Genomic DNA, 14,848 nt, shown 5'->3' on the forward strand with positions numbered 1-14,848 from the left:
GCTAGCCAAGGCAGTATGGTAAATTTAATAAACTATAACTATTAACAGCTTAGTAAAAGAACCCTACTGTGCATACTTAACACTGCATAATCATGACTGCCTATGCTCCACCCTAACTTCGCCCCTGAGCAAGGGTACTGCATAGTTGCACTACGCATAGTTAGAAGTGTACGTGGACTCTTGTAACAAACAGGTCATGCCTATAAATCAGCGTTCTACATGTGAATATGGTTTATAAAAATTACCCTCATTAAGATAATTTATTTTGTCTTTTTCTTTCATTCTCACAGAAAGATTTGTGCTTTTACAATTAATTTTGAAAGCTTCAGTTTAGTCATAGACACTATTATGAACCAGCACATCAAGAAGCTGTAGTGCTTATCTTCAGTAACAGCCTACGCAGGCATCACACAGAGATAAGAGAAAATGTGACTACAGAATTTACAAATCAAGAGGACCCTTATATTTTAATAGAAGAATCAACTCAATTCTATATACCGCTAATATCCCCTTTCCAGGGTTCAGTGTAGATTGTAAGCTCATTTGAGCAGGGACCATCCTTCTTTGTTTATTTTGTACAGTGCTGCGTAACCCTAGTAGCGCTCTAGAAATGATAAGTAGTAGTAGTAGTAGATTACATCCTAGGCGAGACAAAAGCAGATAATGTGAGGTATGAGAAACATTAGAGACCATTGGTGAAATGCATGAGACTAAAACATTAAAGGAAAGGATAATGGATGATACTAGGAAGTAGAAATCATGATGGATTATTATGAAGCAGTTTTGGGAAGAGAAAGGTTTCTAAGCCTCTTCCTGAAGTTGAAGTAGCTGTTTTCTGTTCTGATGGGAATATGTAGAGGGTTCCATATTTTGACTCCAAGTACAGGGAATAGAGAGCTGAAAATCTTCTGATTGGAATTGTCTTTTGAAATGGTGATGCTAGCATTAGTTGTTGTTTCAATCTGTTAGACTGGACCAGATATAGCGAAGCAATCTTAGTCAGCAGTTCAGAGATGAAGCCCTGTAAGATTTGAAAAACTAAACAGGCAACTTTGAATCTGAGTCATTCTGCTATGGGAAGCCAGTGCCATTTGTTTAGATGAGTTGAAACACTAGTATATCTATTCAAGCTGTACATTAGATGCACAATGTTTAAGCCAGAAATATATAAAGACAAAAATTGTACTATTAAAAAAGGGGGGGGGGGGACAGAAGAGTAAAACCAACAGATAATATGTTACAGTCAAAAGCTGGTATTTTGAGTGCTGTAGTCAGTACTGACATTTTTTATCTTGTCTGTTTCATATCTCCAATATTGAATTTTGTACAGGGTGTGATAACTAATTGGTCAAACCTAAGAAATATAAAAAAGTATTAGATACAACTTTTGCTGGATTATAGGAGCAAAATAAAGTTTCACAGACTGCAAATACAAAAAAAAAACACAATCCCCAACCACATTTGTGCTATAAATTATAAATCAAATTGACACAAGACAGACACCTGGAGGTGTATTTTCAAAGCACTTAGACTTACAAAGTTCCATAGTAACCTAAGAGCTTTGAAAACGAGCCCCAAAGTCAATATATATATAACCTTTAGAGCAGACAACATGTCACATTTGGTACTATTTTTCTCATGTTTTCAATACAAATTAGCAAAGGAAAAGCTTTTCTAATTTAATGACTTTTCCCTAAACTTTTACCTAGAGCACAAATCAAGCCTGCTATAAACTTCAGTCCTCTTAATATAGAGCCACAGTAACTGATGGCAGAAAACGCCCAAGTCAAACGATCCAGACAAATTCTTTGACTCTGAACAGATGACTACGCAGGCATCACACATTCCCAAACTCAGGAACCAATTCCCAATCCTTCAAGGATTTTACCTGACCTATAAATCCCTTTCCTAACACTGCCATCCAAATCAGTTCCAAGTATGCCAACTCTCCATTATCTCCACTAGTAGACCATTTCAGGCATAGGAGTCAACTCTGTGGGTGCGGTGGGTGCTTGAGCACCCCCAATATTGAGAAAATTCCTTGTATGTGTCCAAGGAGGGGTTATTTCCATTGGGCTTAGCACCCCCAATAATTTTGAAAAGTTGGCTCCTATGATTTCAGGTCTTGTCACTTTCTCAATGACTTTTTACAAAACCACCACTAAATCCAAAGATATGGGTGGGGTTATTACCTAGTTTTCTAATAATTCACACAGCTACCACACAAGTGAAAGCATCATGTGAAAACATCCAACTTTCCCATACTTATTAAAGTTTGAATTTTAACTATGGTCACTCCAATGCCTTCCTGGAAACCTAATGCAACAGTATCACTGCTGTCAAAATTGAAAGTTTTAAACAACCCTGTTAACTTACAGTTTAAAAAGCATAATAGGAACCATCATACACTGAAAAGTACTTGTACTTTTTCCCATACAAAAATAGAAATATACATTCCTGAAAAGAGCACATTGCAAACTGCTTCATTCATTCCAGAACCAAATTCATTCTTGATTCAGAGCCAAGAACAATCTCTGAAAATCAAAGTAAAGACTGGGTAAAGTGCATCAACAGATTTAGCACATGCTAAATGCTATGAAGCCAACAGGAATAAAACTGGTTTCTTAGCATTAGCACACACTCATCATTAGTGTGCGCTAAATCCATTCGCGCACGTTTGTAAAAGGAGCCCTAAGAGAGTTGATAATGCAGGTGAATATACATTTATTACTGTATAGTAGCAGTAGCATAACTCATACACACACAGATGTGTGTATATATGCATAAAAGATATAGATATGCAGTAGTGAGCACGTGTGTGTGTACATCATACATATGCTTGTCACCTATGAAGTATTAATAATTTAGATACACACACACACGTGTGTTTACTACTCTATTGACTACCATGTTGGAATACTGTAGTAGATCTTGGCCGCTGACACACATATAGGCGAGAGCCGGGCAGGCGGAAGGAAGGGGCGGGAGGGAGACTCACTTCCAGCCGGAGGGCGCCGCAGCCCTTCAGGAACTGACGGATGTTGCCCAGACACTCGCTCTCTCCACGGGGCTCCGGGATCATCTGTAACACAGCAAGAGAGAGGAGTCAGAGAGGAAGAAGCAGGCAAACGCCAGTCCTTACTAGTTGAGAGAGCAGCACCAAGCGGTTCCCGCTTGAGGGGGGGGCGGACGAAATAGGGACCGATCCTTACTGGGAAATGCACCACAATGACCAGTCCTTACCAAGAACAGCAGGCGGCACCGCCGACCACCTCCTGATTTCCTTCCCTTTACTTTACTTTCCTTTCTGCTGGGCTTTCGGGCCTCACTTTACCGGGAAGTACATTATCCCAAGTCCGGAAGTGACGTGACCAAGGGCACGAGCAGAAAGAAAAAGAGGGGAGAAGGCCCCAGGGGCAAGAGGAGAGAGGGTGCGAGAAGCTGGTCTGGCTTACGTTCTATGCTGTTTCACCTTGCCTGGCACAACAGTGCAAACATGTTCTCACAGATTCACGGATGTATTTAATAGTGTATTGTATTGTATGCTATTCCTAGTAATCACAAAAGTGCGGCCAGTGAGGAGTTTGCTGAATGCTGGAGAGCGCTCAAGGCCTACAGAGCTGGGGTGCATATACTTAAAATCGCTCTGCTGGAGCCATGCCAAATATCCTGTACCGTGGTGTCAAACATAAACAATAAATGCTATTGCTTAAAAGAAATAAATAACATTTTGTGATTGTGAAACAAAACAGAGCACCCCTCTATGAAATTCTGTATTTCCGTTTTTTATATTACAAGCATATTCAAAGCCTTTATAAATATTTCACTTTAGATAGAAGTATTCTTCATTGCAAGGCCCGGGGAGGGGGCAGTAGCAGCCTCCATTGACCCTGTGTGGCTCCCTAACTCTCTTTTCTCAATGATACATCTCCTCCACCTTGTTGAAACACTTTCTGCTGAAGCTGTCGGCAGAACAACTGCTCAATTTTCTGTCAGGACTATCACTGTGCAGCTCTGGTGAATTTGAGTTATACAGCATACAAACTCCCACACTGTTCTTGCAACATTGTGCAAACAGTGAAAATGTTCAGACTTCATACAGATTAAGCTTTCTGAGAACCACATGATGCTGGAAGCAAACAACTGTCCCCAAGGCAGTGCCTCCTGCAAGACTCTGTGAAACCTTAGAGGGCATAACAAACCAGGGAGAAATGTAGCTTGGTGGGATGGGGGACAGGATGATGGCAGCAGACTGGGAGGAGAGGCTGGTAGAAAATGAGGCTAATTGGGATAGGGTTGGGAGAGAGTTTATTAGAAGAGAGAGTTGGGGGAGAGAAGATGCCCTGAGAGTTAGAAAGTCTGGAGAATAAAACTTAATTTACTTTATACAAATTGCACTGAGTGTGCCTAGGCAACTGGACTAGCTACATCACAAAGATCAACAAATGTGAACATCTACACACATATCCAGAATTGTCTTGTAATATTTGCTTGCTACACCATTATCATGTTTCATCATTATCATGTTACCCAATATCCTTATGTAATACTAAATGTATATTCTCTTATATATTTCCACCATTCATGATGTATTGTAAGCCACATTGAGCCTGCAAAGAGGTGAGAAAATGTGGGATACAAATGCAATAAATAAATAAATTGCAGATAACCCCCCCCCTTATCACCAAGCCTCTGGGTACTTTATTCAGTACTAGCCCTGGTTCTCACAGTGAAGTCTTGGTGACAACATGGCCCCCACTTAAAAAAAAACTGTGAAGATCATTGCCCTATAAGAAATTATCAAAAATTTATTTAATTTTTTATTTGTATTTTAAGAAAGTTTCTCTCCCATCCAAGGGGTTCCTGTAGATAATAACCCCATGGTGACATAATGTCTGCTGCCCAAGTCCTATGCCACTCTTTAGAAACTAGTATGCAATCAGAGAGGATGGCACTTTCTCGAACAGCTGCCATGTACTACAGGTGTGTGATGTGGTAAGTACAAGTAACATCTAAGCATTCAACATTACAATTATTTTCTATTTTGTCAAGATTTTATGTAATATTTGTAAAAGCAAGTTAACAATAGAATAGTCATTATCCAGAGCTCCCCTGGAGAATGTGAAAGGATGGAGGCCACATGCAGAAAGACAATGCAGGGCCTCATTTCCATAAGTATGGGCTGGCTTAAAAGTGGGAGAGAATAGTAGGACCATGTGTAAAAAATACAGTTGCTCAGTGGTAATGCCAGCTCTAGTCATTTTTCTTTGAGGCGATGTCATAAATAATTAAGTTTGCCAAACAACATTTTGTAAGGGAGGCTAACTCAAGTGCCAATTTTCAGCAGATCAGCAGAAACTCCTTCCCCTGTCTCATGGACCTTTTTACTTTTTAAGAGGAGCCAATATTGATGCCTGCAAGTGCAGCATTCTGAAGATGCACAGGCTGAAGACAGAATTCACATAGGCCCGGAAGTGGTCCCAACCTGCTTAACTTTCGTAGAAAAGGTGGGACCTGGGATCAGAGTGTGCACTGGTTCTGCTTCCAGCCCAAATTCCTTCAGATTAAGCTGCTCTTGCTGCTGCTGCAAACATCACAATTGGGCTTCAGGCCAGCTCCCCTGCAAAGGAAGGTTTGCAGCAGAGTGGAGTTTGGAGAAGGAGCAGCGTTTAAATTACGTTTTTTTTATCATGTATTTCTTCTGTTTATTTATTGGGATTTATTAACTGCCTTAATGAAAAGACTCACCCAAAGTTGGTATGTGTTTTAATCTAGCAGTTTTCTCCTGTTCTTATGGGCTTCTAGCTCAGTTAGAACCAGGGTTGGGTAACTGCAACATGAACATTCATTTGTAATTACTCAGGGAATTTTTCCATCTTATATATACCCACCCTACTTACTATGCAGTGACAGTCCTTGGCTGGGAGCCAGGCAGCAAAGTTCCTTCCAGAACCCTGCAATCATGGGCATTGTGTTAAAACCACATCTCCCTTTTTCTCCCAAGGGTGACTGACATGGGCATCAGAAGACCTGAGCTGGGAACTGAACCCAAGACCATCTATTTGATAAGCTGGCCCTGCATTTAAAGTTTAAAGAAAATCACATATGCAAGAATGAAATGTAAAATATTGTTGTTCAATGGAATTATGACAGAAAGCTAAGTGATATCATCATTATCATGAAAGTATAACATCAAACCTTCAAAACAGAAAATATGCTTGTGCTGATTACAGTAAATATTAGGCACCCTTCAAGGTACCTTTGTTAAAAGTGCTTATAGACATAGGCCACAATTATCATTATTACCCAATGACAATTGGATTTTTGACAGGTTGTGAAAATCGGGCCGGCCCAATCATTAGCAAGAGTAGGTGATTACCTAGGGCAGCACTTTCTTGGGGAGGGGGCGGGGGAACAGAAAGTCTTGACAACCACACAGACTCAAAGAACCATCAGTGCGTACTTTAAACTGCATTTTTATAGGATATTTGTGTGATGATCATGATTGTTGACTTCATTTATCAAAGCTTTTTGAGGGGAGGACTTCAGGCTAGGGGCCTGAAAGTTAATTGAGGGGGGCTGTAAGGCTGAATATTCACCTACGACACTCATCACCCTTGCATTGGCTCTACTGCCATTACATCTTCATAAGACACAAGTCCTGGTTGTAGCTTGATCTTCCCCCAATCAAGGTTGCTGTCCATGTTATTTTCATAAAAACTACACTGCAGCATCTAGGTATAATACTGAATTCCCAGTTGACAACAAAACCACATATTTTGAATTTGCTATGAAATTCATTGTATAATTTAGACATTCAGGCTTCGGGGTATGTCTACTAAAGTGCATGAGTAAATTGGCTTAGAGTGTGCTAATGCTGGACTTTCCCCACATACTAAGCCCATTTCTAGCATGCCCAGGAAATAGAGCAATTTCCAGTATTTCTGTTTCAGGTCATGCGCTAATGTTTGCATTACAGAAGATAACCTGAAAACAATTGTCGAGGGAGCACTTACCACCTCCTATTTAGGAGGCATGGAGAACTCCCATGTCATGGGCATGCTAACCAGTTAGTGTGCAGTAATCAGAATGCATTAGCTGGTTAGCACAGCCATGCCCCCTCCTAAACATAAATACAAAAAAAAAAAAAAGAAATACCGCATGCTTAGCGCTTGCAAACAAGTTACCACAGAACGCTTTAATGCGTTTTGCAGTAAGCATTTTCACACGTGCTAAGTGCATGCTAGGGCTTAACACCCTTTAGCTGACATACCCCTTTGTGTCTCTCTGTCTTTAATTACTGTAATGTGGCTCATTTGGATTTATCCGCTTCTCCTCTATAGGCTATGAAGCCAGTGCAGAATGCTGCAGCTTGGCTGACAGCTAGCTAGCTGCTCAGAGTTTGATCATGTTACCCCTTGGCTACATTCTCTGCCTGCATTGACTCCTTTGCTGCTTATATAAAAATTAACATAATAATTTTTCTATTTAAAGCATTACATGGATGTGCCCCAACTTATTTAAAATTGGGGATGGCAGCTTTGCAAATCACATGCTGCAGTCTTCCTCACAAAGATTTTTGATTGTTCCTTTATAAAGGTTATGTCTAAATTCCATATGAGAGGAAATATATTTTCCATTGTGGGTCCATTCTTATAGAAAATACCTTGCTATGCTTATTGCAATTAGAGGGGGGCTTTTACTAAAGCTTAGCTCAAGTTATCTGCAGCAGGGCCCATTTTATTCCTATGGGCCCTGCTGCAGATAACTCGAGCTAAGCTTTAGTAAAAGACTCCCAGAGTCTGTTTATTTGACATTCTATGAAGAGGTAAAAGCCTTTTTGCCTTTATAACTTTTGACCTGTTTTATAATTATATAATATTATGTTGTATGTGTGTCATATTTTTAGGGGCCTTTTACCAAACAGTGGTAAAATGTGACCTTAGCACAGCCTTACGTAGGTCATTCCCGCACACAAAAGCTAATTTTTACTGCTGGGGTAAAATGGCCAATTTTTCTATTTTCCTTATTAATGGCCATGCGTTAATTTTGCCGTTAGCACATGGCCATTAGTGCATGAATCCCTACTGCCACCCATTATGTAGGTGGTAAGCGCTCATGCACGAAGAATGCACTACTAATCAGTTAGCACACGGCAATGTAGCTGTGCTAAACAATTAGCACAGAACATGCCCACTCTCTAATACAGACCTGCCCCCAGTGCTAAAAATACATTTTATTTTTTCGTACGGGGGTAGCGTGCACATATCCCAAAACCGTCGGATACCTCAGCTTGCCCCATGGTAAGCCATTTTTTTGCTCCAGTAAGCATGTATTAGTGCTTACCACAGCTTTGTAGAAGGATCCCTTAGATTCATGCCAAATATCCTATATATAATAAAAAGCACCTCCAACATTCTGAAGCTGACTCCGTGGCACTGTGGCAGTGTAGGGTTCGTGAGTCTGTAGTTCAGCGTTTCATTGGCTCTCACTGTCCCTGCCCTCACGTCGAGGAAACGGAATACTGCATAGTTGCCAAGTAAACAAACGCGACATCACAGGAATAAAGAACCAATCAGACACAACGGAACTTGGAGGAGGGAAGTGGAGTGGATTGAATCTCTAACAAACAATCATATACAGGGAGGTATGAACATCAGTGGAGGCAAGTGCACAGAACGGAAGGGAAGACAAACATTTAATCACTTTGTCACTCACACACACACAATCACTCTGTGTATCTCTCTCTTACACTGTCTGTAAAACACACTGTCACTCTCAGTCTCTCACATGGGCAACTGTATGTTGCATTCTCACGAGTAAGGAGCTCTTCTGATGTGATTGTTAAACTGATTGAAGGGCCTGGACAAGGAAAACTTTTACCACATTGTAACACAGTTTACACAAAAACTATTGTATATAAAGAAATCTTACACATGTAAACAACAATTATATTCAGAATACAACCGTGGAAACATTAATGGCAGGAACTCATTACATTGCTAGCGCCCGTTTCATTGCGTTAAGAAACGGGCCTTTTTTACTAGTTTATTTATCATTTATTCACTGCATCATATTACTGCCCTAACTGAGGTACATTGGAAAAAGCCAAATTACATAAAAATAATAACAAACAATAATATTCCAGTCACAACATTTCATCACCAAATCAAGATAATACAATAATATAGCAAAGTAATATCACATAAAAGTGAAAAACAAAAATTAAATAATATCAACATAATTCTAACACACTTCTAATTATAAAAATACTAATTTCTAAAACATAAACAATCACAGAACTTTTAAAATCTCCAACATTACTTACTTAACCAATTCCAAAAGGTCTGCTGAAACAACCAAATCTCGAAGAGTTTCTAAAACCTGTCTAGGTAGGCAACTTCCCTCAGCTCATTCAGGAACTGATTCCAGGAATGTGGAGCCACACATATGAATGCTGAAGCCCAACTATTCGTAGTCCTACATTGTTTTAACCAAGGTACTCTTAGAAGCACCTAGTACTACTACTACTAATCTTTTCTACAGCACTACCAGTCGTACGCAGCGCTTCACAATTGAACATGAAGAAAAGACAGTCCCTGCCCAAAAGAGCTCCTGTTGAGATCTCAAAGTTCTTTGTACATATTATCACAGCCTCTCCTGTAATTATTTAGGACCTAATCAATGCAAGGCTTTAAAAAACAAACAGCCTGATTTAAACTGAGCTCTCTCAGCAATATGTAACCAGGGTAGCTATTCAAAATAAGGAGAAATGTGTTCTCTTAGGCCATATCTCACCGAAAGCTGGGAAGATGTATTTTGAGCAACTGCAAGCATCTAGTTGCCTTCTTTGTAACTCACATATAGGCATTACAGTAGTTTAGACTTGAAGATACCAAGGCATAGATTATTGTAGCCCACTATCAAAAAAAGAGAACCTTTTCCATTTTGTTTTACTTATTTTAATTGATAAAAAAAAGCACTCCTAGCTACTCTAGTCATATAGGAGTAAAGACTCAACTTAGAATCCAGATATAGCCCCCAAGTTCCTAATCTTTCTAATGGGAGCAAAAACAGTGATGGAATTAAAAAATGTGTGGGCTAAACACAGATGTTCCCTATGTAGAAAGAGAATGGAATCAAAGCAAAATTGAAATGACCTTCACTCTTTAAACAAGGCATAGAGGGGTGTAAGCTGTACGAAGTGGCAGGTACAACTCTGGTTGCCCTGTTGGCAGTGGTGTGCTGGAGCCGGCTCGCACCGGCTCGCAAGAGCCGCTTGTTAAATTTTGACAGCTCTTGCGAGCCGGTTGTTGTTGGGGGCGAGCCGGCTACATTGCAGGAGGTAAACATGGCAGGAGGGCGCCATCACAGGCCATGCTTACCTCCCCTGCCACTCCGAAGCATGTCCAAAGATGTCCTTCGCTCCCACCCTCCCCTCCCGCTCCCCTCCGTCTTTTTTTAATTACCTCCGTCGAAGCGCGTGCCATTTAAAGCCCTGCTGCATACTGGCCATCTCCAGGCTTCCCCTGCTTGATTCGGATGATGTTCGTGCCTTAGTCCCGCCTTCATTCTGACGTCATTTCCTTTTTTCACGAAGGCGGGACTAAGGCACGAACATCATCCGAATCAAGTAGGGGAAGCCTGGAGACGGCCAGCACGCAGCAGGGCTTTAAATGGCGCACGCTTCGACGGAGGTAATTAAAAAAAGACGGAGGGGAGCGGGAGGGGAGGGTGGGAGCAAAGAACATCTTTGGACATGCTTTGGAGCGGCAGGGGAGGGAGGAGAATCGCTGGATGGGTAGAGGGGGGCAGGGGAGAGACCTGCTCGGCATGGGTGGGTAGAGGGGGGCAGGGGAGAGACTTGCTGGGCATGGGTGGGTAGAGGGGGGCAGGGGAGAGGCTTGCTGGGCATGGGTGGGTAGAGGGGGGCAGGGGAGTGACCTGCTGGGCATGGGTGGGTAGAGGGGGGCAGGGGAGAGACTTGCTGAGCATGGGTGGGTAGAGGGCGGCAGGGGAGAGACTTGCTGGGCATGGGTGCGTAGAGGGGGGCAGAGGAGAGACCTGCTGGGCATGGGTGGGTAGAGGGGAGCAGGGGAGAGAAGAGAATTGCTGGGTATGGATGGATAGAGAGGGGCAGGGGAGAGAGGAGAGTTTCAGGACATGGATGGAGGGGAGGGAAGGGAGAGAGAAGAAATGCTGGACATGGAGGGAAGATAGAGGAAGAAGATTAGATGAGGGAAAAGGAAGTGAGGAGAGAAACTGCACATGGATGGAGAAAATAGGCAGAAGTTGGATCCACTGTACAGTCAAGTCTGCAGAGGACCAGAAATGAAGAAGAAAGGAGGAAAGAAAAGAAATAAATGGAAAGGAAGCCCTGGAAATGGAGTCAAGGGAACAGATAAAGAGCAGCAGGATCAGATACTGGACCAGCATGATCAGAGAAACAAAGTCACCAGACAACAAAGGTAGAAAAAAAATAATTTTATTTTCATTATAGTGTTTGGAATATGTCCACTTTGAGAATCAGGTGCTGAACGTTAAAAGTTTATATTTATTTACTTATTTATGGCATTTTATCCCATATTAAACATGAATTAGGTTGGAACCTGGGATAATTAAATTTTTTTTTCCTGGAGAGTGTAATGTGTTGGCCGCCCCGCCCCCCCCCCCCCCCCCGGGGTATAGCCAGCTCTGCAATTTTTTTTTGGGGGGGGGCGCAGAGCTGGGTGGGGGGCGCATGGTGGACGGGGGGGGCGCAGAGGTGGATGGGGGGGGCGCCGAGGTGGATGGGGGGGGGCGCCGAGGTGGACCATGGAGAGAGCCTGTTGTTAAAAATTTACCAGCACACCACTGCCTGTTGGGCATCCTGGATGGATCATACAAATCTTTCCCTGAGGATAAGCAGGCCCAGTTGTATTCTCACATGTGGGTGACATCATCTGATGAAGTCCAATGCGGACACTGACTAGTGTACAGAAGTTTTAAGAAAATTCTAGAAGCATCCCACTGCGCATGATCACAGATCCCTCAGTCTTTGTTTTTCTGCTAAGCAGGGAGGACGTGTCTTTGCAGTCTCCCCTCGGGCATTTTTCTCTGCTTTTTCAGTGCCTTCCCATCTGGGTATTTTTCCCGCTTTAGTTTCACTTTTTGTTGTTTTCCCTCTTAGTTCTTGTTGTTTTTGACCCTTCAACTTTTCTTTCTTTTTTGCGGCTCTATAATCCCACTTAGGCCTGAGCATCATGAGCTCTGCCCATTTTTGTAGTCCAAGAAGATACCCCAGTGGCTTCAAGAGGTGCATCCAATGTAATCGGGTGATTTTGGTGATGGACCCGCACCCTTGCTGTATCAGATCCCTTGGGCCTAATCATGACCCTAAATCCTGTTCTCTCTGCTTGAAAATGCAGCTCAGGACACAGAGGGTGTGTCAGGTCCAGCAGTAGAGACTTTTTGACTCCTCTAAGACCGATACATCAACATACAGAAGCACTGACCTTGATGGCTGCCTAGACATCAACTACCACTGGGAGAGCACTGGCATCGAGGAGATCTCCACCTCCCTCAACATCGGGCGCTGATAGTCGGCCCTAGGACAAGTCAGCATCGGACTCGACACCAAGCACGTGCACAGGGTCAATGTTGTCTTCATCAGCATTGAAGGACCATGATGCTCAGTGTCAGGGGAAGCTCAAGAAGCACAGCATCAGTCCTCTTCAACACACAGTGCAGAGACACCAGGGCATCGATATTGCCAGTACCTGAGAAGCAGACAGGATCCCGCTTCCAGTTCAGCACTGGCTCCTTCATAGGCTGTCCCTGTCCCAGCTTCCTAGCCTACCTTCAATAAGTGGTACTCAGACATGCTTAGGGAGGAGCTGGCACAGATGGTACAGCTGCACACCGCTCAGACTTTGAGAGCATTTGTGCCAGCTGCAGCTCAGCCCCAGGTTCTTCCTGAGGGTCCTACCATCAACATTGACCCCTGCAGTACAACTCTCAACCTCTCAACATCGGGGGAGAAAGTTTCCCTGGAGTTTGAGGGCAAGGCTGCACCCCAGCATCCTGTGGGGCACAGGCCTAGTACTACTAAGCCATGGCAGGCACAGACTCAATCTGTTCAATCTGAGTACTGTGAGGAGTCCAATTGGGACCGTTCACGGAACTCAGAATAGAACTCTCATTGCTTCTCAGAGGAGGAATCTTATGGGGTCCCTTCTGATCCTTTCCCATCATGGGATGGTCCTGCGAGCCACATACCTAGCAGGAAAGGACAACAGCCTGGTAGACAGCCTGAGCACAGTAATGCAATCTCACAAGTGGTCTCTTCTGAGAGTGGGGCACCCCCTTGGATCTTTTTGCCACTTATCTCAACAACAAAGTCCCCCAGTTCTGTTCCAGGAGCAGGTCACATGGCAGACTAGCATCAGAAGACTTTCTCCTACGTTACGGGACAGGCTTTCTGTATGCTTGTCCTCTCATACAGAAGTGTTTGCTGAAACTTAAGCAAGATTGTGGAACTATGATCCTAATCACTCCTTATTGGCTGAAGCAGATCTGGTTTCCCCTTTTTATGGAGTTATCCTCTAAAGAACTGTGGAGATGAGTGTATTTCTACCCTCATCATGCAGAATGAGGGATCCCTTCTGCATCCCAACCTCCAATCCCTGGCTCTTATGGCCTGGATGTTGAGAGCCTAGAGTTTGCATCCTTGAATCTGCCTGAGGGTGTCTCCAGAATCTTGCTTGCTTCCTAGATTCCATTAAGAAGTGTTACTCTTTTAATTGGAGGAGGTTTGTCATCTGGTGTGAGGGCAAGGCCCTAGATCCTCTTATTTGTCCTACACAAAAACTGCTTGAATATATCCTGCACCTCTCTGAATCTGGTTTGAAAACCAATTCTGTAAGGGTTCTTCTCAGTATAATTAGTGCTTACCATCTCCTTGTAGGAGGTAAGTTCATCTGTACAGCCTCTAGTTCTTCGGTTTAGGAGAGGTTTGCTGTTGACAAAGCTCCCAGTCAAACCTCTCACTGTGTCATGGGATCCCAGCTGATGAAAGCGCCTTTTGAGCCACCTGACTCCTATCATCTGAAGTATCTGACCTGGAAAGTATTTTGGTGGCAGTCACTTCAGCTCACAGAGTCAGTGAGCTTCAGGCCCTAGTAGCTGATCCACCTTACACAAAGTTTCATCACAACAGATTAGTTCTTTGAACACACCCTAAATTCCATCTTAACCAGTCAATTGTTCTGCCAACATTTTTCCCAAAACCACATGTTCATCCTGGCAAAAGTGTATAGCATATCTTAGACTGCGAGAAAGCCTTAGCCTTCTATCTGGAGCAGCTTTTTGTTTCTTTTGATCCAAACAGAATAGGGGTAGCCATCAGCAAATGCACAATCTGCAGTTGGCTAGCAGATTGCATCTCCTTCACATGCCCAGGCTGGGCTGACTTTTGAGGGTCATATCAAGGCTCATAATGTCAGAGCCATGGCTATGTCGATAGCCCACTTGAAATCAGCCTCCACTGAGGAGATTTACAAAGCTGTGACATTGTCTTCAGTCCACACATTCACATCTCACTACTGCCTTGAGCAGGATACCGAACATGACAGCCGTTCAGTCAGACAGTCCTGCAGAATCTGGTGTCTAGAATTCAACTCCACCCTCAAAGGCCCAGTTTTCTTATGTTCCAGGCTGCACCTTCACAACTAGTATTTATATGGTTTCAGGTTAATTGATTAAAAGGCCTTGACATTTTGAGTCCCTATTGTCTCAGCATTGTTGATTTCAGTAAGCCTGGTAGCTAGGGATTCCCGCATGTGAGAATACAAATGGGCCTGCTTGTCCT

The 14,848-nt window shown here is 43.0% G+C and overlaps 1 protein-coding gene across 3 annotated transcripts in view; it reads right to left on the bottom strand.

Moving 5' to 3' along the window:
- Nucleotides 1-14,848, bottom strand: part of ARHGEF7 (Rho guanine nucleotide exchange factor 7) — a 443,279-nt gene that overhangs the window by 411,977 nt on the left and 16,454 nt on the right. For 2 of the 3 annotated variants that reach the window (XM_030201536.1, XM_030201535.1), the window contains exon 2: nucleotides 2,999-3,082. In XM_030201536.1, the coding sequence (XP_030057396.1) occupies nucleotides 2,999-3,082 (84 nt within the window). Of the gene's footprint in view, nucleotides 1-2,998; nucleotides 3,083-3,243; nucleotides 3,486-14,848 lie in introns of those variants that run through there. The other variant, XM_030201537.1, reaches the window with a different exon arrangement.

Source organism: Microcaecilia unicolor, chromosome 4 (assembly GCF_901765095.1).
Source record: "Microcaecilia unicolor chromosome 4, aMicUni1.1, whole genome shotgun sequence".
NCBI classification, from domain to species: domain Eukaryota; kingdom Metazoa; phylum Chordata; class Amphibia; order Gymnophiona; family Siphonopidae; genus Microcaecilia; species Microcaecilia unicolor.